The sequence below is a fragment of the Hibiscus syriacus genome, unplaced genomic scaffold, assembly GCF_006381635.1.
Source record: "Hibiscus syriacus cultivar Baekdansim isolate YM2019G1 unplaced genomic scaffold, ASM638163v2 tig00111273_pilon, whole genome shotgun sequence".
Taxonomy (NCBI): Eukaryota; Viridiplantae; Streptophyta; class Magnoliopsida; order Malvales; family Malvaceae; genus Hibiscus; species Hibiscus syriacus.
Genome location: NW_024063040.1, coordinates 1,643,589 through 1,669,996, shown reverse-complemented (window position 1 = coordinate 1,669,996; position 26,408 = coordinate 1,643,589). Strand labels below are relative to the sequence as shown.

The window sequence follows — 26,408 nt, the reverse complement described above, 5'->3', positions numbered from 1 at the left end:
AAGCTCTTTCTATTTTCCTTTAAAATTTTGAAGGAAAAGAATGTTCACTAAGGGCTATATAAATTTCGGAGTATAACCAAATGATTGTTAATTTTGTCAGTTTCAGGTGATCTCTGAAGATGAGAGGCCCCTCTCTGAGTCCTAAAGAGCCCCGCCACCGCGTTGCTTCTTCCCCTGCGTCGGTCCCTTTCTTCTCCCATCTCCTCATCAAAGCTTTTAATTACTGTTATCATCTGAAAATCTCGATTTCTTTTTGCTTCGATTTACTGTTTGCTGAGTTCTTAAGCGCTGATGTTTGTTTGACTAAAAAATGCAGTAAGATCTGTTAAATTGAGCTATTTCTTTTTATCTTTTGACTTGCACCATTGCTTTCGATTACTGTCATAATTTAAAATACTTGAAATCTTATAGTAATTATTGCTTTGGTTTGCTTGCTTACTGCGCTTTTATGCACAGCTGTTTGTTTGACTAGAGAAAACTGCAGTAAGATCTGTTTGAACTTGGCTGTGATTCGTATTTTTTTAGTTGAGTGTTTATTTGATGTATATCATAAATATTGTAGATTTATCTTAGCATTTTAGCTGTTGAAAATAAGATCAAATATGAAGTAGATTGACCTAGGGTTAGGCGGCATTGTTTTTAACTTTTAACCACTTAAACTTTCAACTGTTTAATTATTCTTATTTCAATCTTCTCCGCCCTGGCATTGCTGTTGTTTATGTGAATTGTTTTTTGAACTCTTTGCAAGAGAATGGAATGTTCAGCAAAATTTATCTTCTAGCCTAATTAAATCAACTATGATCTTTTGACTTCTCATCTGAAGAAAGCTTAGGCCCTTATGACTGTTCACCGTGTTCAACTGCTTTTTGAATTAACTAAGATGCACGAAGATTTGGATTTTTGAGTTTGTCATGGTGGATTATAGAAATTTTAAAGCTATGGAATGTAAAGCTCTCTGGAATTAGAATTAGAACGATTTTTAAAATTTGGAATATTCTTTGAGATTGGAGAAGCCAGGGAGAGCATCATTATTAATATGCTTGTATTATGTAAATGTTAGTTCTGCTCAGCTACGAGAACATTTGGAGTTTGCTTTCATATATTTATTGTTACTTTGGTTCTGCGAATCGGGTTTTGGATACTTCAACTTTATCTCCATACTGACATTAGATTTGCCTTATTATTACACAAGTTACCTTTTCCGGATGCTGGTGAGTTCCAACTACAGATATGTATTCAACATGAGTATGTTGAACTATCTTCAAAATTTTCCATATATTTAGAGGATCATAACCTTACTCAGTTATTTTATATATATACTAGGGGGGGAAACTGTACTCAGTTATAAAGAGTTTGAATAACATAGCAAATAAGACTTTTGGCTTTTTTGTCTTCTAAAACTCTGCCTCTCCCTGATTTGCTTTATGGGCATGGACTTATGCGATTCACACTGCACTCTTACAGTGAAGAAACAAGCAGAAGAGAGTTCCAAAGAAACAAGGTTTTTAGAGATGTTGAGAAGGCTTTTCATGTACCTATTCGGTACGGGAACTGGAATTGCAAGATAACTACTTTGAAAGTCGTGCTGGTCATACTTTTGGTGGGATCTCTCATCACTCTCCTTCGCTCCCCTGCAGTTCACATTTCAGATCGTCCATCCAATCTTGTATCTCGGTATACTATACCATCAAAGTATTTTTCTGTTAATTGTTATATCTAGTCTATAATTGCTCTCCTATACTCAATTATTTTCTGCTTGAAAGCAAACCCTTGTATGGTTGAGCATGTGTATATGTATGAGAGCATGCATGTGAGTACTTGTGGGCTACTGTATCTAACTAGCTATCCAACTAGCATATGTAACAACCTCAATATCTTGGCTTTTAGATTGACCACCTTAAATTTCTGGTACCGGAAGGCCAGAGCAGTGAGTTTGCTAGCATATATGTCGAAGATTACTCTTCTTTTTCTATCAAGTTATTGAAGTAGAATTTGTCACATGCAGGCCTGGTTTTGTAGACGGATTGATAAGAGACAGTGCTGCCGCTGATCCACGTTATATATCAACTTTGGATGTGAACTGGGATCAAATCTCGAATGTTATTGAGAAACTGACTGACAGGGACGAATATCAGGGAATTGGCTTATTGAACTTCAATAATACTGAAGCTGATCAATGGAAGCAGCTCTTACCAGATGCCGAACATGTTGTTCTGCAATTGGACCCCGTGGCAGACAACGTAACTTGGGAATCCCTATATCCTGAATGGATAGATGAAGAAGAAGAATTTGAGGTTCCTAAATGTCCTTCTCTACCCAGTCTTCAGTTTCCTGGAAAACCACGAATCGATCTTATTGCTGTCAAGCTTCCTTGCAACAAGGCAGGGAAGTGGTCAAGAGACATTGCACGTCTACACTTTCAGCTAGCGGCTGCGAGGCTTGCTGCTTCCGCTAAGGGGTTACACCCAGTGCATGTGCTTTTGTTGACCGACTGCTTCCCACTTCCCAATCTTCTTACCTGCAAGGACCTTGTCGCACATGAAGGGGATGCTTGGTTGTATACACCCAACCTACATAGGTTAAGAGAAAAGGTTCGACTGCCAGTTGGATCATGTGAACTTTCGGTTCCTCTCGAGGCTAAAGGTTAGTTTCAACCTAGTTTCTTCAATATATTTGTTCATACAGATTCTTCTACTCTTCACTGCAACTAGAGCTGGCTGGTCGAAAAGTTTATCACTATCAACTTTTAGAAATTTAGAATCTTTCACATTTAGAACTGCTGAGGTAACTTGAATTTATAGCTGTAACAATGAGGCATAATTGAAATCTTTTCAATTTTACTCATTTTTCTTTCTGATCCGGAAAATTTCCATCTCAGACTGATGAATTGAAGTCCATCACATCTTAATAGATTCCAGAGGCTTAAGCTAACTGAATTTTCTGCTTTCCCATTTCTGAAAGCGTTTAGATTAAACTAACGAAATATATTTGAACAGAATCTTTCCATTCAGAGAGAGCACACCGCGAAGCATATGCAACGATCCTACACTCTGCTCATGTATATGTGTGTGGGGCCATTACAGCTGCTCAAAGTATCCGCATGTCAGGTTCAACTAGGGACCTTGTGATACTAGTCGATGATTCAATCAGTGATTATCATAGAGGTGGCCTGGAGGCTGCTGGGTGGAAAATTTATACAATCCAAAGAATCAGGAATCCAAAAGCTGAACCAGAAGCATATAACGAATGGAATTACAGCAAGTTCCGTCTTTGGCAGTTGACAGATTATGACAAGATTATTTTCATCGATGCTGACCTTCTTATACTTAGGAATATTGATTTCTTATTCGAGATGCCAGAAATTTCTGCAATAGGAAATAATGCGACGCTCTTTAACTCCGGTGTGATGATTGTTGAGCCATCAAATTGCACATTCCAGCTACTAATGGATCACATCAATGAGATTGAATCCTACAATGGTGGTGACCAGGGATATCTGAATGAAATCTTTACTTGGTGGCATCGGATTCCAAAACACATGAACTTCCTGAAGCACTTTTGGGAAGGTGATGAGGAGGAGAAGAAACAGATGAAGACTCGCCTCTTTGGAACCAATCCTCCAATCCTTTATGTCATCCATTATCTGGGAAATAAACCATGGCTATGCTTCCGGGACTACGATTGCAACTGGAATGTTGATATTCTGCAGGAGTTTGCTAGTGATGTTGCTCACAAGACATGGTGGAAGGTACACGATGCGATGCCACAAAACTTACACAAGTACTGTCTCCTTCGGTCGAAGCAGAAGGCACAGCTGGAGTGGGATCGGAGGCAGGCCGAGAAAGGTAATTACACTGACGGTCATTGGAAAATTAAGATAAAAGACGAGCGTTTAAAGACATGTTTTGAAGAATTCTGCTTCTGGGAAAGTATGTTGTGGCATTGGGGTGATAAAAATTGGACAGATAATTCAATCGCTACACCATCACCCCCTGCCATCAAGAAGGTTTCTCTCTCTTAACCAAGATTTTCCAACATTTTTCCTGTGCATATCATATAATCAGCAGTTTAAAAAGTGTTAAAGAAAATTATTGAGTTCCATCCAATGGTTATTTGGATATACGCGTGCCTGTGTGAATTTTCAATAATTTTTCTTAAACGCTCAGCTATTCTTCGCTTTTTTTATATGGATTTCTTGGTTGGTTGTTTGATCCACTCCAATTTCGTTATCGCAAAGTGCAATTGGCTTTGCAATGATCTTTGACGGGAGACTTTGATCCTTAAACACTTCAATTTTGAATCCGAGACTTAGCTTTAGCTATGATGGTTTATATAACAATCCTTTAAAAGTGGTATTCAGTGGATCTCGTGATTCCGAATTCCACCAACTTTTACCCCAAAAAGTCGGGGAAAGAAAAACTATAATAGTTTTTAGGAAAATGATTTTAATATTTTATTTGGGTTGGTGTTCAGACATTTTAAATCAGTAGAGTTATTATTATTATTATTATTATTTAATGCTGCAAATACTTCAAATTCAATAAAATTGTAATTAAATATTTAATTTTTTTTATTAATATAGGGTTATTATAAGTGGTAGAATATGTTTTAGTACTCGAGCCCGAGACATCTAAAATAAAAAATTATCTTTTTAACCACTGAGATCACTTGGTTCATGTAAATATTTAAAAATTAATTTGGTTTAGTTTATAAATTATTATTGGTAATAATATAAGGTGATGTGAGATTAAACATAAATGTTCCATATTTTTTTTATAACTGAATAAAGATCTAGATAATCGTTTGGTTAACGGAATGTAAAATTATCTTTGGGAATAACATTACTTGAAAGTAACATTACTATGAGAATGTTATATTACCTTATTTGGTTTGTTTAGCATGAATGTAAAATTATATTGTTTGGTTGGAGAAATATAACATTATTTGAATGCATATTTTACTAAATTATCCTTGTGATATATGTTTTTCTTAAAAAATTAAAATTTAATATTAAATTATAAATATTTGAATGAAAATTCATAGAAATATTTTAATCATTATACTTCTAACTTTTGAAAAAAAATACATTTAATATATAATTAGTATATTATACTTAATTTTTAAACAATTTTCATAAGTAAACAATTTTCATAAGTATAATATTTATTTATATAAAATATAATATAATATAAAAAAATAATATTATGGTCTCGAATGGACAAAGATATTATTTTTCAATGTATAAGGTCTATTTTTTAACAACTTAAAGTTAGATATTATTTTAAATAATTATATTTGTATAATAATAATACTTTTCACCTCATAAAATTATAAATAATTAATATATTAAATATTAAAATTTAAAATAATTTTAAATACTCATATTTATTAATATTTTACTAAATTAAGCTCTTTGTATATTATTATCAAATTTATAATTTTGAGTAGAGTAAAAAAAGAATTGAGAAAGATCATTAGAGAAAGAATTCATTAGCCTAGAAGTATTTTTGTCCAAAGTGGTGAGATTTGTCTAATATCTAAGAATTTGGAGATGACGACATTCTCACCATTTTAACCAAAAGATGATAATCTTGTTAATAATCATTTTCATAAACCAAACATGGGAATGCAATTCTGAGAAAGATTATTACCCGTAGTAATGATATTTTTTTAGCAAACCAAACAACCTTGAAAGTCATATATTCAAAAATGATGATTTGAAAGTCATATATTAAAAATGGTGATTTATTTTTTTAAAAGTAAAATTTTTTACTTATTAATTTTTTAATAGAAAGTCACTAATTTTATTAAAAATAGAAAAATCAAAATTACAATGAAGATTTCCAATTATAATGTAAATATAAACAAAATTATAATTAGGATATTTTCCTATAACCATTGACATAAAAACTAGTCACCTAAATCAATCAATGACCAAATAATGAAAACTTAACCAAAAAGCTCGAACAAAATAAAGATACGAATAAAAATAACTGCATCGGCAAACGAACCACAAAAGAGATGAAGCTACTAAAGGTCATCGACAAATCGTAAATCAAAGTCAAGCAACATGAAAAAAACTATACACAAATGCAAAACGCGTATCCAAATCAATCCGATGGTCCAAAACAGGGAAGATCATCATTATAACAAATAAACATCATATTGATTAGTCGTGACGATGTCAAATCCAATCATGAGAAAAAAGATAAACGAAAATAATTATTCTTATTAAAAAATTAAAAAAAAAAGATAAACGACGGATGTCAACTAATATCAAAATTAATGTCACCGCCGGTTAAACAAAATTAAAGAATAAAAAGTTAGATTAATTAATAAAATTAACACAAATTGTAAATAAGAAGAAAAAAAGAAGGGGAGAAAATGAGGAAAAAAGTGACTTGGGTTTTGTTAAGAATGAGTAAAATAAAAAATCTTTACTTGTGAATTAAATGTTGGAGTTCAGTTGGATATAAATTAAAAATAAAATTTATATAAGTACAACTAAAATTTAAGGGGCTGTTTGATAAAATAAAATGATTAAGCACTGAATGATTCAATAACCTAAATTATTTAAAGACTATGTATGAATTGACTTTAAATGTAATATGTTGTTTGATAATGGTTCTGAATGTACAATCTAAATTATGAATATTTTAATTTTTACCTTCATAATGATTTATTATATTATAAGATATGATTGTTTAATAAGACAACATGTGAAAAAATAGGTATTATGGTAAAATATCGGGTTCTTAATGATTCAGAATGTACTTCAATGCTGAATCATTTAGTAGTGGTTTGATGTTTCATTCAACATAGTCTTCATTTACAGATAAGAATCAAACACGTTGAATGTTGAACGATTTAGCATTCAGCGTTGAATGATTTCATTTAGCAGTAAACAAACGTATCCTAAATTTATAAACAAGTGTGCCAGAATAATTCATTAAAATAAAATTAAAAAATCAAGTACTTAATAATAATAATAATCTTAGACCCTTAAAACCAAACTGTGCTGTAAATTATTTTGTTTTTATTATTAAATCCCATATAATCAATCATTTCCTTTCCGCTCCCATTGTTTCCCATTTCAACACCTTTCCTTTTTTTTAAACCCTTTGCCTGTTTGTTTTAATTATTTCGCACTATTTTCTCCGTTTTAAAAATAAAAATAATATTTACTCTTTATTCCTCGAATTCAATTTTGATTATAAAGTGTAAAATTTAAAGTTTTCGTTAACATAATTCATTAAAAAGAAAAATGTTCAGATATAATATAGTGAAATAACATTTCAGAATTAATATAAAAATACTTGTACTTTTTTATAAAATCTGAAAGTTCTAATAAATGAAAATAAATATTAGTGCATTATATAAATATCACAACAGCACAAGTAATTAACTGCTCCTATAAAATTTACAGAAAAAAGGAAAATTACAGTTGGTCATCCACTCCTGTAAAAACCAGCTGCACAAATTTACTTTTTTTTTTTAAATCAACAAGTTGGTAAAAATAAAATCTTAAGTGGCACCATTTGTAATTAAAGTAAAGAAGGTGGTCAAACATTTACTTTTTTGTACATATAAATATCTTACACCATTGCATTTGAAAACATCAGCGGCTGATCCCCGAAATTTTAAACTCGATTACCACCATGCAAGTCAGTCATTGCCTTCCTACCAAATGTCTCCCATGGAAGTCACGTGTCCACCGCCTCCCTCCAACGACTTTAACCGCCAGATTCTCCTCAATCTCCGCGGCCGTTACGGCGTCTCCTCCGAGACATCAAAAGACTTGCTCGATGCACCCCCGAGAAGCAAGAAGTGTTCAAATCAATGGAAAGTGGGCCACCACAAATGTATTGCCGTTACTTAAACCGGTCAAAGATTGTTGGCAACCGCAGACATTTTTGCCTGATCCGTCATTGCCATCGGAAGAGTTCAACGACGAAGTGAAGCCCCCGAGAGAACACACGGCGGAGCTGCCTAATGAATATTTCGTGGTGTTGGTAGGAGATATGATAACGGAGGTAGCGTCGCCGACGTATCAGACGATGATCAATACGCTGGATGGAGTGAGGGATGAGACGGGGGCTAGCTGTAGCCCGTGGGCTGTTTAGACTCGGGCTTAGACGGCGGAGGAGAATCGGCATGGCGATCTGTTGAAGAATTATCTGTATTTGACGGGGAGAGTACTTGATATGTTTATGATGGAGATGACTGTCCAGTATCTGATCGGAGCTGGAATGGTATGATTTTTATCACCGTTTCATTTCTTTTACAAATATATATTTTAAAAAAATTAATTCTCAATTTAATCCGAATTTGATCGGAGCTGGAATGGTAAGTTTCATCACTGTTTCATTGATTTAACATAGCCTGGGATTTTTTGACGGGACCCTGGAACCGAAAACAACCCGTACTTGGGCTTCGTATATACATCATTCCAAGAGCGAGCCACCTTCTTATCCCAAGGCAACACGGCCCGTTTAGCCAAGGAAGGAGGCGACCCCGTCCTGGCACGCATATGCGGTACCATTGCGGCGGACGAGAAACGCCACAAACTGGCCTACTCATGGATAGTTGGAAAGCTACTTGAGATCGACCCGACGGGAGCCATGCTAGCAGTTTCGGATATGATGAATAAAAGGATAACGATGCCAGCTCACTTGATATTCGACGGCGAAGACCCGCGGTTGTTCGATCATTTCTCGGCCGTGGCACAGCGGATAGGAGTATACACGGCGGAGGATTATGCAGATATTGTGGAGGCGCTGAATGAGCGTGGGGATTGGAGAAACTAGAAGGGTTGACGGACGAAGGAAAGGAAGCGCAGGAGTTTGTAAGTTGGCGCCTAGGATTAGGAAATTAGAAGAACGCACAGAGGAGAGGGCTAGGAAAATGGGGCATCAAGCTGTGAAGTTCAGTTGGATTTTCAATAGGGAGATTATGCTGTAGAGTGACTGAACTGCACTACTTTCTCTTTTCTTTTTCCTCTGGGTGAACCTCTGCTGTGTTTGCATTACGTTTTACAAATTAACATGTTATTTGTATTATGAATTTTCTGAGCTTTAGATAACCGTCTTTCGGATTGGAAAAAAAACTAGATTCTCGGACACTCAATTTTCAAAATTTTAATTAAAGTCGATTAAAACTCGATTCGATTCGAAAAATTTTCAATTTTGAATGAGTTCGAATCAAATTGAAATTTTAAAATTTCGAGTTACTTGAAAAACTGAAAAATTAACTAAGTATTTGTTAATTTTACGATTTAATCCATGATTCATTATTCTTTATTTTACTCATTCATTTTAAGTCCATTTTACCAAATTTGAACCAAATATTCTTAAACCATCATACAATACATATGTTCTTTCAATTTCTCTTTTTGATAATAAATTTTAAATTTTTTTAATTTAGTCCCTCAATTTTTTATAATTTGCTTATTTCTTCAATTAATCCTTTATCTTAAGTCATTTTTTACCAAATTTGAAGCACATACTCATATACCATAATAGAATACATATGTTACTTTAATTCTTACTTTTTTAACTAAAAAAATATACTATTTTTTTATTTAGTCCCTTAACTTTGCATTTTACTCAATTTGGTCTTTTGATTACAATTATTTGCAAATTCTTTGTTCACTTCAATTCCTTGACTCCTTTATACTCTCATCAATATTTTACCTTAAAATATTTTCTTTAAAATATAATACTATGAATATATTTTATAATTTTAAATTGTATTTAATATATTAAATAACATTATAATGTAAAAAGAATATATATATATATAGAAAGTCAAAAAATTAGAACAAATCCTTGCCACTATAAATAGTTATAATAAAATTAGTATAGAAACTCGAATAACAAAATTCGGTTCGAAAAAATTTTCAATTTAAGTAATTGTAAAATACAACTCATCAACTCGAATAACTTAAAATTTTTTGACTCCACTCGATCGAATGCTCTCCTCTATTTTTAATAGCACGTAGGTTTATCAGAATTCAAATTATGAACATTTGGTGATGACAATACTAAAACGTAATTATTAAGAGTTGATCATTTTGATCAAGATGATACATTTCTAAAACTTACTTTCATTGGACTTCTCTTCAAGAACATAACAGTATGCAGTAGTTGGTAGTAATTTAGTTATAATCCGTAATCTATTTTCCTATTAATGCAAGTATTCTTTTAAACATATTTAATTGATATAAACAATATATTTTGAGTGCACCATCTTCGCTGTTTGGCATAACGACGTCAGAACTGGAGGAACATCAGACATGAAAGTTTTCCTAAATGCACATAGGAGGAAAGCTACTACTAAATGGATTCCAAACAAAATTTAGATTTACTCAGAAACTAATTTAATCAAGGTAATTTTGCCAGTATAACCAAGTCCAATATCTTGACATCCAGACTGTCATCAATCCTTACAATGCCATCCGTGCCATCTACACCAATTAACTTGCCGGTAAGACCACGTAGTGACCCTCCCATGATTTTGATCTTGTCCGATTTCTTTGGTGGTACGGTTTCCATCTCACTAGGCAAAGCAATTACTGTATCGCCACTGCCATTTGACCCAAGAGCCACCTTACATGAGCCATCCTGTATCATGGATCATCAATTATCAAATAAATTGATGTTTCATAGCAAGTTTTTCAGACACTAGAATCAACTGCTGCTAAATATGCCTATATAATATGCTTCACCAAAAGTAGATATCATCCAATCATGAAGCCCAAATATGACAGCTAATATTTTCAGGTCATGTCAATATAACGTGTTAAGAACACTGGGGAGTAGTCTGAAATGAAAATATTTCATGAAACCTATGGATAATGTACACCTTTTCCCAATAGATCTATTTGAAACATATAATCATTAGGAAAATCATCAATGAAGATTATTTCAATTCTCAGCAACAAAGTGATGTTTTTCCATGTATCGACGATATGCACCAAACATGGATACTTAAAAGAGAAGAAAAAAATTCAAAGCAACAAAGATGTTTGTTATCACATGGGAGACATACCGGAAGGACCTCCAGGATAACTCCATGAGTTTCTTCTCCGGACTTGTTCACACTGACCAAAATATCTGGCATGAACCAAGGTCCTTCACTCTCAGGGCCTGCAAGCAACCAAATGTTATATTGAAACCATATTTAAAGTTTGCTTTGCTTTTATTTTCTATACAATTTGGAGCTGTGACAGGAAATAAATTCAGATAAACTTCAGGCTTGTCTTACTCTCACCAAAACCATTTTTATATAGAATTAATGTCAGTGCATATGAGAGAGAATTTGAATCCCATAATATATCCACTAGTCAATGAAGCAATTAAAGGTTGTAAGTTCTCTTAAAACAGGGTAAACAGAAATAGCACCTATTACGGGAGACATGGCATCAAGACCAGTTCCTGGTGTCATTGGCTGCCCTCCAGGTGTACCCGGAATATAAGGTCCCGAACTTGGTGTCATAGGCTGACCACTTGGAGTAGATGGCATATAAGGACTTGGAGCATTGGCTGCAACAAACATATAATACGAGTAACACAAAAAACGCAAATATATAGCAAAGATAGGATAAAAAACAACCATAAGCTGAACCGCTATCTCTTGGAGTTCCAGCCTCACTGTAACTACCGCCAGGAGTGCTAGCCCAACCTGAACCGGGAGTAGGTGCTTCATATGCCCTTGAAGGAGGACTTCCTGGCTGAAACAACAGCATTTACAGTTATTGCACGAAAAAAGCTGAACAAATAAAGGAAGAATAGATGCATTGTAATACCAGCCAAATGTGCAAGAATCCTAACCTGATACTGTGGACTAGTTCCCCAAGAGGCAGGGTTTCCTTCTTCCCAATTATCCCTATTTTGCATTTAAGATAACAAAATGATCAGTCAAATCAAGGCATGAATTAACAATTGATGTGGGATATACCAGATTAACTGAATCTACTATTAACCTGGGTGGACTCATTGGTGCATAAGGATTCCAGGCCCTGTCACGCATAGGTGTTCTCATGCCATCATGGATAGGTGTTGCTGCAGAGAAAATAGAACTAATCAAATTATTATTATTTTACTAGATAAAGTTATCAGCCATGAAGAAAGTCGCCACATCTAAAGCAAGCACGTGCAAAAGGTACCTCCAGGATCTCTCATAGGAGTCATGTATGGATGTAATGGAGTTCGTGAAGAGCGCATAGGTGTTTCACTTCCCATACCATACCGGGATGTATCACTAGTGACAAAAAAATATCAGAAGAGGGATTTCAAGATCAAAAACAATTAAAGGAATTTCAAAGAAAATCATACTTACCGGTAGGGAGTTGAAACAACAACATTATCAGATACAAAATTGCGATCAACTGCAAAAAGGAAGAGGTTGCATAAGCCTGAAAGATACCAACATGAAGGAGAAAATATTTAAAACTAGAACCTGAACTTGCCTGTAACAACCTTCATTTGAGATTCCAACTCAACACGAACTGATTGACCTTTAATATCTACAACACGTCCACGGTAACCCTTGTAAGGGCCCTGTCGGACTTTCACAGTAATACCAACCAAAGCATCATGCCCTCCTCTTCCACCTCTGTGCCTTCCTCCAGCTGTTTTAAAGAGGCAGAAGTTAATAACATCAGCCTTCTAATGAAATATTATGACTTAGAAAATAAAACTAAAAGAAACTCAATAAACATTAAATTTGTACAACCAAGGATACTAAGACTGTCAACGACATACAATCAAATGGAGGACCTCCCCTAGAAAATCTCCTTGGTGAAGGTGGTACACGGGATGGAGTCTTGAAGTTGCCAATTTTTGAGAAAGAATCCTAAGCGATTGAATCCAGAATGCACAAGGATCATATAAATCATACATGAATTAACCACAAAAAAATGAAAAGGGAAAAATAGACTTACATTTCTGTCCCCATTAGAACGTGATCCTCCCACTACACAACAAGAACCAGCTTTAGCACATATAAAGCCAGCATGCTCGAGGTGGTGACGATCATACACAAACAAGACTCCTTTGTATATATGCTCTACAGGGCCTTGTTTCCCCTAATGTGATGGGACGGGATAGTTTGTAAACTATAAACCCACAGAGTAATTTATAGGACAATCCAAATAGGAAAGGAGAATCTTACTTTACAAGAACCCTCAAGGATCCTAACCACATCTTTCACAGAAACAGTATTCCTGTATCTGTCTTGCACATCAAATTTCTTCTCAAGCTTGCATTTGATTTCCCTCAATTTGACTAGAGATACCTCTGGTCTCTCTGGAACCCCTTTAAGAACCTGAAAGAAAAACACAAGACAAAGATTATGATCAGAAGAGATGCACCAAAGATTATGCCATTTGATAGAATTAACAAACCTGAAACGCTTCTCTTTCGATGCGTATAATTACACCAAAGCTATTGTTACTGCACCAAAGGAACGCATATGTTAGGCGCCCATGTTTACTGAAGCTAGTAAGTAAATCAAATTCTTCAGCAAGAAACACTTACTCTAGCAGCACAAGATCATGAAGCTCATAATCCCCAATTTTTGTAACACCAGTAGTTACTTCAGAGCTCTCGACAACGTCATCAGAAAAAACACGAATCTGATAAAACAAATGTCAACTATTTTTCCATTAAAATAATCCTCAGACCAGAGCCAGACTCTAAAAGTTGCATCTCACATGTTCTTTGGTCGTATCAGATAAAATGATAAGCACGTGCTGCTCAACCTTGACAACCATACCAGTTGCACCTTCCTTTGTCCCAGTCACAACTTTCACATGATTCCCAGGCTCAAAGTACTTACAAAGCTCTTTTTCATTAACAGCAAGAGTTTTCTGCAAAACATCACAAAGGCTAAGTATGTCCTGGGAACAACGAAACTTACAGGCAAACAAGTGATCAAAGACATGATTGAAAGAACACCAATGTCCACTGAATTCTTACAGGAAGGCCTTTCATTTCTGGTCTGATGTGGACATTCTCTTCCTCAACCTTTTCAACCCAACCCTTCAAATTTTTTAGATCCCCCTTGATAACAATAACAGCATCACCCTTCATGAAATGGCCTTTCTTCCTGTTTGCAAACAAAGTTGACAAACCAACCATTTCACCTTCTCCTTTCACACTAGGTGTCCGAAACTTTTCAAGTTCATCAAAAGTTGGTTTTATGTTCTGAGCACTAATTGACTTCATTGACACTGTTTTGTACAAGAATCCATCTCTAAACATCATGGGACCAATATAGTGAAAGTAATCACCAGTCAGCTGATCCCGTCTGTGTTCTACACGAATATGAAGTTCCCTAGGGGAAAAAGAACCAAAAACAAACAAAACAAAACAATATTCAGGTTTATTAATTAAGTTATTATAAACAAGTAAAAAAGTTGTAGATTTTCCACCAGAGATAGAAATCATTTGAAACTACCTAGCTTCATCAACATTCATTAAACGAGGAGGGGGGACAAAAGCTTTCTTCTTTGGAACTTCTCTTCCTTCCTGTATAAAATAGTAGAAGGGTAAAACAAGGACAACGAAAAGGAAAGAGAAACAGTTGGTACTAAATATGTTTCTTGTTTCATAAATGCAATCCATTTCATACCAATTTATTTGCAAGGGCTTGTAAGTCAATCCTAGGGATCAATTTTACAGTGACTCTCTGCCGTACATTATCCACATCAACAACCTGCAAAATGGAAATTAGATCGGACTATAAATTATGTAATAGAATAATTCAATGAATTGACGAGGACAAAATTCATACTTGAGCAAGATCGCCCTTATATGTCCCAAGCTTCATTCTGACCCAGGTATCCCTTGAAAGATCAATTGCTTTGCTTTCAACTGATAAAACATCAGTCATTTCCCTTATAGGAACAAGCATAATCTTCGCTCCAAATATATTGCGTTGACCTTTGATAGCCTGAGGCAGATCAAAATTGATCAACTGATATCTAATGTTAATCCACTCAAAAAATATGACAAAAGGCAGCAATTATCACATACCTCCCTCACATGAGCTTCCTTGTCTGCTTCGATATAAATATAATTTTTTAGGTGATCAAGGGCAATAACAGACCTGATTTGCAAATCAGATACTCTATCAATGTATTTCTGCATGAGGCAAACTGCTGTCTCTCGTTCACGGCCAATCTATCATTCATAAAATGACCTTAGTTAACTTCCACGCAAAATGTCCAAATAATCAAAAACCATTTCTATCCAAAATCAAAATCCCAAAAGGATGAAAAGAAATCAGTACATACCGCACATTTCACCATCCATAACTTTGGATCTCTTACTGATGGCAAAAGTGCTTGCTGTTCCACATCAGTGGTCTCCTCGTCATATTCTGCATGACTTGATCTTGCGTACCTAGCTTGAATGCTTCTCTCAAGAGCTTCAACGTCTTCTTGTTCATCTTCACGAAGAGGTAATGGGCGACGGTGCATCCTTCTACCAATATCTTCATCTGGTATGTCAGCTCCATTTTCAACTATGAAGCCTACATGAATAGAAGATAGAACAAAGATCACCATACTCAGATAACCATCAAAATATTCCACTCTAGTTATGAGTGAAATAGCTTGCTAGGGGAAATCCCATAAAGGTTAGCAGCCACATAATTGTGTTGACAATGAGATGCATCTTCAGAATATAAAAGCATCTTTCCTTCTCAGGCCAAGGTGTATAAGATCCTGAAACCAGCATTGTTTTGGGTAGCAAATTTTGAAAACAAAGAATACCAGTCGAGAGACTCACACAGTTTTTACATATCAATATTATGCAACTATTGCTACTAAATGACCTAAAAACGATAGATTTAGGCAAATTTGGAAAATATGGAACCCGAAAGATGCACAAAGTTCTAAAAACTAAGGACCTTAAATAAGGACTAAGTTGAACTGCAAAATAGAGGGGGGAAGTTCAACAGAAAAATTGGATCAAGTCATTTAAATTTAAAATGAGATATTATTAGTTTTGCAGAGAATCAGATACAAAGTATCCCAACACAAGAATAAATGCTAGTATGCTACAGAACTGTAACACAAAAGTGAACTAACAACTATGGAGAATGAACTATTACTGCAATGTCTATCATACATGTAATCGTTAGTTCAATATGTCATGGAGGAGGCATTTTTCACAGAAGTTTGTAATGGAAAATAGCAGGAACACAGAAAACCAGAAGCTAGTTGAGATTTTAATAATTATTAAGATACAAAAATTTCAGTTTGAGTAAATTTTATAAAAGAGAGAGAAAGATAGAGAGATATTCCTGGAATTTGAAAAGCATTGGACCCGAAGCCCCCTGTATCCCAACAAATGTAAAAATATAACAGAAGTGTAAACCTAGAATTTTTCCCCTTTATTTTGCCTTGCCCAGCATTAAATGGTCATACAAACAAATATAGTTCAATGTAATGGAGGCAAGCGTCTAGTAGGAAAATTTAAAGAGAGCGTTCGCCATTCAACATAGGAATTAGTTAAGCATCAAATAATTATAAAAAAAGGAACTACGGATGTTACTCCTGTTTGATCTCACTGCCATGAAAACAATGCATTTTGATAAGTCCATGCATATCAGAAAATGACTCCAGGTAAATGGAATCCCTTTATTTAAACAAATTTTGTAGCTACATATGCTTTTCAAGAAATCTCAAAAGTGAGGTGCAAGATTCCCTTCTGATAAACAGATAAATAACTCAGAGAAAGAACCAAATACATCAATCTTAAAGGCAAACGTTTATTGACATTCAAAACCATAACAATATCAGAAACTAATGCTACATCATTATATGCCATCAATAACAATTTTCACTTTAAGATATTTAATGCCTACCAACATTCAATCATCATTTCCCATAGATGATTCCGACCTGTCCAGCAGTTACTACCTAAATGCCAACTGCTAAACTGGAATACAAGCTAGGACATCTTTGAGGGCAAGAAACAGGGGAAGAGCTACTTTAACCTTAATTTTCAAAAGCTTCAGGAATGCTAGCAGCAGAATAAAGTTAAAAGATATTTCCATTACACGATAATAATTGCAACCTCCAAAAATACTATATTGAACCAGCGTAAGCTTTGAAGTGAAACTAATTTCAAGGTAGAAACTGATTTTGGTTAATCCCCAAATATCATCTATTCAAAAAAATTAACCATCAGTTTCCCCCTTTTTCCATTTCATAACCAATTTCACTCCCGACCATCCGAATTAGTCATCCATAACTAAAACAATAGCAAGGAAGAGGAAAATACCGTCTTCTCCTTCATCCTCTTCCTCTTCTTCATCGCTATCAACCTGTGCTTCAAGATCAAAAAACTGAGACCCGTCACGCGGAGCCTTGTGTCGTTTCCCGCGGCCACCACCACCTCCATAATCCTCATCGTCGTCATCTTCATCTTCCTCGTCGTCCTCCTCCGCCAAGTCGTCGATGAAATCAGATCTCCCGCGCTTCTTACTCGAACCTCCACGACCTCTCCCTACGTCTTCGTCGACGTCGTAATCCTCGTCGTCCAATAACTGCTCTTCCTCGTCTTCATACTCTTCCTCTTCAACGTCATCATCTTCATCATCGAATCGTCTCACCATCGTAGCAAGTCTAACGAGGGCTCTGAGGTTTTTCTTTGTTAATGTATATATCCTATAATTTTTTTCTTTCTTTTATTGGGAAGCGAAACTCTATATATGGAAAGGGCAGATTACATAATTAAATAAATAGTGCGGGATTTTTATTTTCTGCAGAATTTTTTAATATGGGCCGGATGGAGTTCACTTGGGCCGACTTGAATTTTTACCTAGAAAAGACAATAACAAGGTTTTATGTTAAAGTTGAGTGACGATAAAATTGGCCCTTTATCGTATACGGGTTAATTATTTAGCCAATGAATATAAATGACTTTATTTTAAGAACTACGATAATTTCTACAGCGTTGAAGAAATTTATCATATCCATGTGATAAGCTTTTCCGAAAAATATATGTTAATGGACTCATGTATGTGAGCGTCGTGGGATTCAATATTTTATTATATTTTTTGAAACTCGTCGTGTGGGAGTAACGAGTTCCAATAGTCATATTGATAACTTTTATTAAATAGAAACTACTAAATTTTACATCAGAAGCATTAATTCTCACATTACATTATAAACATTAACTCCCATGTTACCTTAGAAGCAGTAACTCATATATTATATTATATTATATTATATTATATCATGTTAGAAGCATTAACTTGTACATTATATTACAATAAAATAGAAACATTAAATCGTTACCCCTACATTTAATTTTCATAGTTAGTTGACTCGTCAGATGTTAAGTTCTTCAATCCTGCATTCCTTCTCTTGTTTCATCTTATATATAAATAGTTCAAGTTCTTGAAGTTCAGCTTCTATATTGTCAAATGCGTCTTGAGATTTGTTTTTGATGTGAAAGGAGTTATGACTTGTTTATGATACTCGATAAATAGGTCAACCTTACTCATTGAATTGGTAATGTATGTGTCAATCATTGATCAGAATGTATTATCATTGTTTAGATAATCCATTGATGAATGTTGTGGAACCAAAGAAGTTGGAAACCTAAACTATAGTAAAGAAATTGTTGAATTTTCATTATCATTAGCTTCAACCATGTTTGAAGTTTTCGTGTTGAAGTCAAAAAATTGGATGTCTCCCTCGAAGGAGATGATGAAAGATTTCCCCTCACAATAAATTGTTGTCATGAAAATTTTCGAAACAAGAACTTGAACAATGAAATTGTGTCTTTCATATATGCATGACTATATAGCACTGGAAAAAAAAGAATTTTTTTCATTTATATATCACTAAAATGTCATTGTGAAATTATTATGATAAGATATGATCAATTATTAAATGTGCTCAACAAGTTCAGAAATGAGGTAATATATCACTGAAAAGAAAATTGACGTTTTGAATTCATATATATTGAAAAGTAATTTTGAGGTGAAATACCACTGAAAAGTCATGGTGAAATTATTATGATAGGATTTGATCAATTATTAAATAAACACTAAAAAGTTAAAAAAATTAGGTGATATATCACTGAAAAGAAAAATGACGTTTTTTATTCAAATATCACTGAAAAGTCATTTTGAGGTGTTATGTTACTAAAAAGTTATGATGAGATTATTATGATAGGGTCTGTTCAATTATTAAATGTGGTAAACAATTTCATAAATGAGGTGATGTAACATCCCAAAACTAGGGCTAGTGACTAAAATGTAAGTTTTGAAACCTTGAGGTCTAATTTTGAAAAATTGAAAAGTTTAGGGACTTAATTGGGAATATTTTGTGAATGATTGTTTAGTAAATATTTGATGGAGTAAGGGGTAAAGTGGTCTTTTCACGTGAAAATTTTTTATTTTCCCTTTATAAGGAATTAACCACGTGGAATGAGAAGGAAAAAGAAAAAGGAAAAGTCTGGAGAGTGGAGTCTTCTTCCTCCTTCAGTTGTGAACCTAGTTGTAAAATGTAACACTCCAATTTAAGGGTTAAATTTAAGAAATTATAAAGTGGTGAATTTAATTTGTATTTTTTGAAGAAAGTGGGGATTAAATTGTAAAATTTTAAAGTTGGTATACCATTTTAAGAAGTACATGAAATTCAGTGGCTAAACCCATGATTTAACCACTTTTTATATGTTGAACTATAAATTCCCCCGTGCGCAGGTTCAGCTGAGATTTTCCAGTTTTTCCTCTCTAACAACCTTTCTTTCAACTCCGATCTACTCGCCGTCCGACCTCCGATCGACGAGCTGAAACCACCATCGTGTTCGTTGTCAACCAAGGAATAAAACCCCTCAGACCTCTCGTCGTGAATCATCACCGTTCGTCGTTAATTTCAGTCGGAAGTATCGTCGGTAATAACTCAGTTTTTGTTGGTTTTCCATCGATTCACGACGACCGGTTCATCCGTTTACGACACCTCCCGCACCATCGTGTTCCTTGCATCGTTCCGAGTCTGTCGGTGTCATCCTTGGTCTCCGTCGATGGCGGCGCGTGAGGAGGTGAAGCGGTCAAAGTTTCCGATTCGTTGAAATCGAGCTCACCGTCGTTCAAAATTGTGAACCGAGCTTTGTAAGTATCTCAAAATCGCTTAAAATAATTTTTAGGAATTTTTCTGGGAATTTAGCACAGTCCACGCGCCGCCACTGTGCGTGAGGAAGGAAAAAATGACCGGTTTGACTGGTTTTGCTCCTATTTTGACCGGTTTGACCGGTCATACTCCGACCCGACCCGTTTACCCGACCCGTTGACTGTTGACTGGCGTTGACCACTGTTGACCAAAACTTTGACTGGCTTTGACCGGGCATTAAACGACATTTAACTTTGACCGAGTAAACCTATTCTGACATTTTTCGACATTCCAAATCCGATTCCACTTACCGTTTTTCGAAATTCGAACCCGAAGGCCTCTAAATTGCCGGTCAAACCCGTTGACTTTGATTTTGACCGAAAATTCCAAATTTTTGAAAAGTTTTATGCTTTCGATGTCCTGAATCCGAATCCGAAGTCTGTTTCGCCAAATTCGAACTCGGTAAGCTAATTTTCACTGATTTATCACCCGATTCGATCCGTTTATCGCAATTAAGCTCCATTTCTGATATAATTTATGTTGATATGGATCCGAGGATATATTGGAAGATGATTTCAAGATCGAGGGCGTTCGAATGGAATTTTTATGGTCGATCAGTATGGCATGAAAATCGAGGTAATACTTTACTACCTCTTTATGCTTTATGAAACATGTGAATATTGGTAAATGCATGATTAAGATAATGTTGGTCTCATTTGTGTAGTTAATTATTCTTTACACTCGATCTGAATACGTTAAAAGGGTTCAGTAATTGATTATGGTTCAGATGATTTTTATAAGAAATTGAGGGATTGTTAGAATTAAATTACAAGTTTTGTGCTTAGTGATAAAGAAATCAACATGGATTTGTAACTTATAGTTTATTTCATCAAAGGTTAAATGTTAAAGGTACTTGGATGGGAAATTATGAGAATATTCCGGTAGGGTAAAATTATGAAAATACCCTTATGTTGTAGGATGATAAGAATTGTCCCTGAAAGTTGGTTAATAACTCTAAAAAGACATATTGATCCGATATAACTACTGATGTGCATAAGAAATGTTAGTTTTATTTTGAAATTACGGATAACCGGTTTTTAACCCCTAGAGGGTTTGTGCAAGATATTAGAATTCTATTAAGGAATCAATTCAAGATAAGAGAATGTTCGGGAAAGCAATTGATCATAGAATCTCTAAATTATAATTATTTTCGTTAAGAGCTAATATTGAAATTATCTGGTTAAGAAATTATGGAAATGCCCTTGAGAGGTAAAATAATCCGAGTTAACATTGAATGAGAAAATACTTTGAGAATTCGTACTTAACTTGATTAAGTACGAATTTTATTGTTAAGATCCTGACTTAGTTCAGGAAAATTCATGATATTCTGTTTGTAAAATCTGAGAAGACACTTGACCCAGAAATATCCGAGTTATAAGTAAATACCTGAAGAATAATTTGTCGGGGTGCTCTGTTGTCAGAATTGTTCAAAAGGACTGAAATAAATAATAAGATTGAATTTAATAATAAGATCGGACGGAAGGAAATGATTGAAATACGCTGAATCTGTAAAATGACCAAAATACCCCTATAATGTAAATGACTCAAGAATATCACCAAGCTCAGGAATGATTGAATATCCTCGAGCTCTGAAATGAATGGAATAAAATTGAACATCAAAATCACCAAAATACCCTTATGGCCTATTGATGTAAGGTAATTTTACCTTCTCGTTTGATTGTGGATCTAGGAAGGAAGCAAACAACCTACACAAGTGAATGGCTCAAAAAGAGAGGGTTAAGGGTGGTGGATGTATGGTGAATAGGTGGGCTGTTTAAAATGAGAGATGGAAGCGGAAGATGATTGAAATGGTTATGGTTATGGCGATGAAACAAAAGGATGGTTGTGAGGATAGTATCTTGAAGAACGCTCAAAGAATAACCAATGCTATAGAGAGCAAAGACCCAATCTTTATATTGTTTCTTCAAGGGGTGGTGATAAGTACTTTGACCCACTAGTTATATGAACTAGGAACCAGAAGTATCAAGATGAAAGAAGAGGGTTGACGCCACAAGTATAAATTATACTTGATAAGTCGATAAAAAGTCACTAGGACTTAAAGAAGAGAATAATCTCACTTTGATTAATAAAAATGGTCTGATTACAAATGAAATAGGAAAGCCTATTTATAGTTTTTGAAGGGACTTGGCCGAATAGGTACATGTTGGTTCGGCCAACCCTTGTACCTTCCTAAACTAACATGATTTTTAATGAAAAAACAAGACTTTAATGAAAATACATGCTCTTGGCCGAATGGTTATGTGTTGGTTCGGCCCTAAGGATGATTTGAATGCATTTAAAAGTTATTTGGGCGCCAAAATGAAGAGGATAAAGTCTTTGGCCGAATAGGAAGCATCCCTTGGTGTTTTGGCACCAATTTGATGTCACATGGAGTGCACATGCTTGAATTATGCATATGGCAGCCTACATGAATGCACATGGGTCTTCTTGGTATGCTTTGATGAGGTTGCAACCATAGGATGATGTCTTGAAGTCCATGGAATGAAGATAGGCAACAACTAGGCGTGAATTAGCTTCCAGCGTGTATCTAGATGACATGGCATCCATTGGGCAGCCTAGAGATGAACTAGCTTCAAGGTAAGCTAGATGAGTGTCTTGGTAGCTAACTAGGTGAGTTATAGCTTGATAAACTCAAGCTAGTTAGCTTTGGTCTTCTCAGATCCTCAGCTACTCTCCCAGCTACTTCCAGCTACCTTTAGTTCACTTTTCAGCACTTTGGTCCAAAACTCTCCTCCAGCTAAGTTCAGCTACATGCTAGCTCCTCCAGCTAAGTTGAGCTTTCCTTAGTGTTCCACGAGCTGCCATAATCCATGTGAGCTATTTGTGAGCTACATTTGATGTCCAAATAATCCACCAAGCTACCCCAATGTGTGCCATGATCCAATGTACCTACATGTGCAAGGAAACAAGGTAAGTCCATGATATTGAGCTGTTATGAGCTAAATACCTTGCTGCCATGTATGATTATGGTGATGTGAGCTATGTTTGTAGGTCATGAGCTAATTATATCATCTCAAATTATGTGTAAGATAATGCATGAAGCTTAAGAGCTAATATGAATGCATATGAACTAATGAAACGATTTATAATGATGCTGCCTTGATGTATATATGATAATCATGCTTAATATGATTATAAGACTATCCTAATATGCTTATAACATTGTGTATCAATCATAAAGATATGGGTATATGTTGTATGCATGAATATCTATAACATGGTATTCATAAATGATAAATGGAAACATGTAATAATAATATCCTAAGAAATGATATGTAGTCATAACATATATTTGAATAATATGAAAAACATAATCAAATAAGCATATGATGGAAATAATAATATGATAATTTATACTAACATGTGAATGCATGCTTATGATAGAATAAAATGTATAAATGATATAGTATAAGATAGGGTAATGAAGAACTCCCTTAGAAATAGCTTTGAAGAACATCCATGGTGTGTTCAAGTCATGGAAAAAGTTGGAGCTAGTTTGGATCGTATCATCCTCCCCTTCTTTTAGGCGATTTGTCCTCAAATCGAAGTAGTTTCTCATTGAAGACATTCTTAATGTAGGAAGGATTGAATCCTTATGTTTTCCTCCAATAAATGCTTCACACGAAATGTTGAAACTCTTGGCTTCAATTTTGGTAACTTCACGTCCTTTTATGGGAGGACACAATGTTTGGGAACCATCATATGTCCTTTGAACGGGAGAGACATATCGTTTGGTGAAGATAATAACTCCTTGGTGCTGATTTAAAAGATCATGTCCTTTTACCTTTGTGCCTCTCCGAATGATTACCTTTAAGGTTGGTAGTATTTCACCATAAGGATGAAACAAGTTGCTGCAACACAAATCAAAGTTAGTAAATGAAAAACTATTAACAATATGAATGGAAATAGCAAACCATGGAGGATGTTTAATGGGTGTTGGTTGCTTGATGATGAAAAATTCCATTGGTTGCTGAAATCTCTTCAACAGTTGTAATGTACTTGGAGCCTTAATGATCACAACTTGTGGCACTTCTAGTGACACATCTTTTTGAACTTCAAGTGGCATAATTGTTGGAACGTCAAAGGACATGTCTTGTGGATTACCAAAGGTCACACCTATTGGTTCTTCAGAAGACACGTTTCTTGAATTTTCTACTTGAAAAGATATGTCTCTTTGAATATCCTGCAAGGAAAAAGAAATAGTAGAAGAATAATTGTTAGGTAAAATATACTCATCCTTTTCAAATTTGCCACTTTCAATTTGCTCCACTACTTGCAAAACATCCTTTTCAACTCCAACAGATTCATTTCCAATTGTTCTTGTCTCCTCAAAATGTTCTTCTTCAAAGCTTCTTTTTATGGCCTTCATTTTCTCCCATTCTTCTATGCGTGACTTAAGGGTCACTTGGCATTCATGGACTTGGCTTGGTAACAAGGGTGCCAATATGATTTTCTTTCCTTGATATTGGAAAGAGTACTTGTTAGAGAATCCGTCAAGGGTAGCTTTCTTATCATACTGCCAAGGTCGCCCTAGTATAAGGTGACTTGCACTCATGGGCACCACGTCACAAAGGACTTCATCTCTGTATCTTCATATTGAGAAAGGTACAACAAATTGTTTGGTTACCTTTGCTTTACCCACATCGTTGAGCCACTGAAGTTTGTAAGGATGAGGATGCTTGGAAGTCTTGAGACCCAACTTTTCCACCATGTGAGTACTTGCTACATTTGTACAACTTCCTCCATCAATGATCACCACGCAAATTTTATCTCCCACGTGACATTTGGTATGGAAGATGTTCTCTCTTTGTTCATCCTCTTGACTTTGAATGTTCAAAGTCCTTTTGACTACAAAGATGTTGGATGGAAGAGACATGTTAGCAAATAAGGAAAAAAAACGAAATGTGTGTAGGACCTTACCAGAATGTACTCTCACAAAGCCTCATGAGTCACTCCAAGGAAACTTGAATGTCACTCAATCCGCTCGTGTTTGCAACTCTAGGACTTAATGGCTTTTACTTGTCCTCTTCTGATCTCACACACTCTAGCCTTTTTCCTCTCGATTCTCTTGTCCCAAGTTCTAGAGAACTTTACTCAAAACTGTATCAAGTAAATTTTTACTTGTTTGGCGTCGGCTGCAATTGGGTTAGTTGGAATAGAAAAACAAATATAATGAAATGGTGGCTTAGAAATAGAAAGAATAGAAACAAAAGGGGTTACTCACACAAGTCACTTTACAACCTTCTATCACCACAATCAAAGGCTTACTTGAATGGCTTGGTGATGAGAATTGTTGATGAGTGCTTCTAACTTTTCTTTCTTTCTTTTTCTTCTTTTCGAGTGCTTTCAATTTCTTCTTTTGAGTGCTTTTATTTTCTTTGTTGAATTTAAGAAATTATAAAGTGGTGAATTTAATTTGTATTTTTGGAAGAAAGTGGGGATTAAATTGTAAAATTTTAAAGTTGGCAGACTATTTTAAGAAGTATATGAAATTTAGTGGCTAAACCCATAATTTAACCATTTTTTTATATGTTGAATTATAAATTCCCCCGTGCGCAGGTTCAGCTGAGATTTTGCTATTTTTCCTCTCCAACAACCCTTCTTTCAACTCCGATCTACTCGCTGTCCGACCTCTGATCGACGAGCCGAAACCACCATCATATTCGTTGTCAACCAAGGAACAAATCCCCTCAGACCTTTCGTCTTGAATTGTCACTGTTCGTCGTTAATTTCAGTCAGAAGTATCGTCGATAATAACTCGATTTTAGTTGGTTTTTCATCAATTCACAACGATCAGTTCATCCGTTTACGACACCTCCTGCACCATCGTGTTCCTTGCATCGTTCCGAGTCTGCCGGTGTCATCCTTGGTCTCCGTCGACGGTGGCGCGTGAGGAGGTAAAGCGGTCAAAGTTTCCGATTCGTTGAAATTGAGCTCACCACCGTTCAAAATTGTGAACCGAGCTTTGTAAGTATCTCGAAATCGCTTAAAATAATTTTTAGGAATTTTTCCGGGAATTTAGCACTGTTCATGCGCCGCCACTGTGCGTGGGGAAGAAAACAATGACCGGTTTGACCGGTCATACCCCAACCTGACCCGACCTGTTCACCCGACCCGTTGACCGGCGTTGACCACTGTTGACCAAACTTTGACTGGCTTTGACCGGGCATTAAACGACCTTTGACTTTGACCG

At 35.2% G+C, this 26,408-nt stretch overlaps 2 protein-coding genes and 1 pseudogene across 3 annotated transcripts; 2 read left to right on the top strand and 1 right to left on the bottom strand.

Moving 5' to 3' along the window:
• Nucleotides 1–4,120, top strand: LOC120157553 (putative UDP-glucuronate:xylan alpha-glucuronosyltransferase 3). The gene is made up of 4 exons (XM_039168652.1): nucleotides 1–178; nucleotides 1,465–1,674; nucleotides 2,006–2,643; nucleotides 2,997–4,120. Exons 1-4 carry the CDS (start codon nucleotides 120–122, stop codon nucleotides 4,019–4,021), a joined length of 1,932 nt encoding a protein of 643 aa, XP_039024583.1. The 5' UTR covers nucleotides 1–119; the 3' UTR covers nucleotides 4,022–4,120.
• A 3,518-nt stretch (nucleotides 4,121–7,638) lies between these two features.
• LOC120157554 lies at nucleotides 7,639–8,961 on the top strand (annotated as a pseudogene).
• Nucleotides 8,962–10,377: 1,416 nt separating this feature from the next.
• Nucleotides 10,378–17,708, bottom strand: LOC120157560 (putative transcription elongation factor SPT5 homolog 1). Of its 2 annotated transcripts, none has more exons than XM_039168655.1 (22): nucleotides 17,295–17,708; nucleotides 15,299–15,537; nucleotides 15,039–15,185; nucleotides 14,797–14,955; nucleotides 14,635–14,718; nucleotides 14,461–14,531; nucleotides 13,980–14,337; nucleotides 13,715–13,870; nucleotides 13,539–13,636; nucleotides 13,406–13,454; nucleotides 13,174–13,326; nucleotides 12,944–13,087; nucleotides 12,765–12,855; nucleotides 12,470–12,634; nucleotides 12,340–12,388; nucleotides 12,167–12,261; nucleotides 11,984–12,062; nucleotides 11,832–11,886; nucleotides 11,614–11,731; nucleotides 11,403–11,543; nucleotides 11,050–11,147; nucleotides 10,378–10,622 (listed from the first exon to the last, which is right to left on the bottom strand). In XM_039168655.1, the coding sequence occupies exons 1-22, from the start codon at nucleotides 17,626–17,628 to the stop codon at nucleotides 10,383–10,385; spliced, it is 3,123 nt and encodes a 1,040-aa protein (XP_039024586.1). In that variant the 5' UTR covers nucleotides 17,629–17,708; the 3' UTR covers nucleotides 10,378–10,382. The 2 variants fall into 2 exon arrangements, with proteins under 2 accessions (XP_039024586.1, XP_039024587.1); XM_039168656.1 differs by having other exon boundaries at nucleotides 10,383–10,622; nucleotides 12,470–12,631; nucleotides 17,295–17,628.
• Between the last annotated feature and the right edge of the window lie 8,700 nt (nucleotides 17,709–26,408).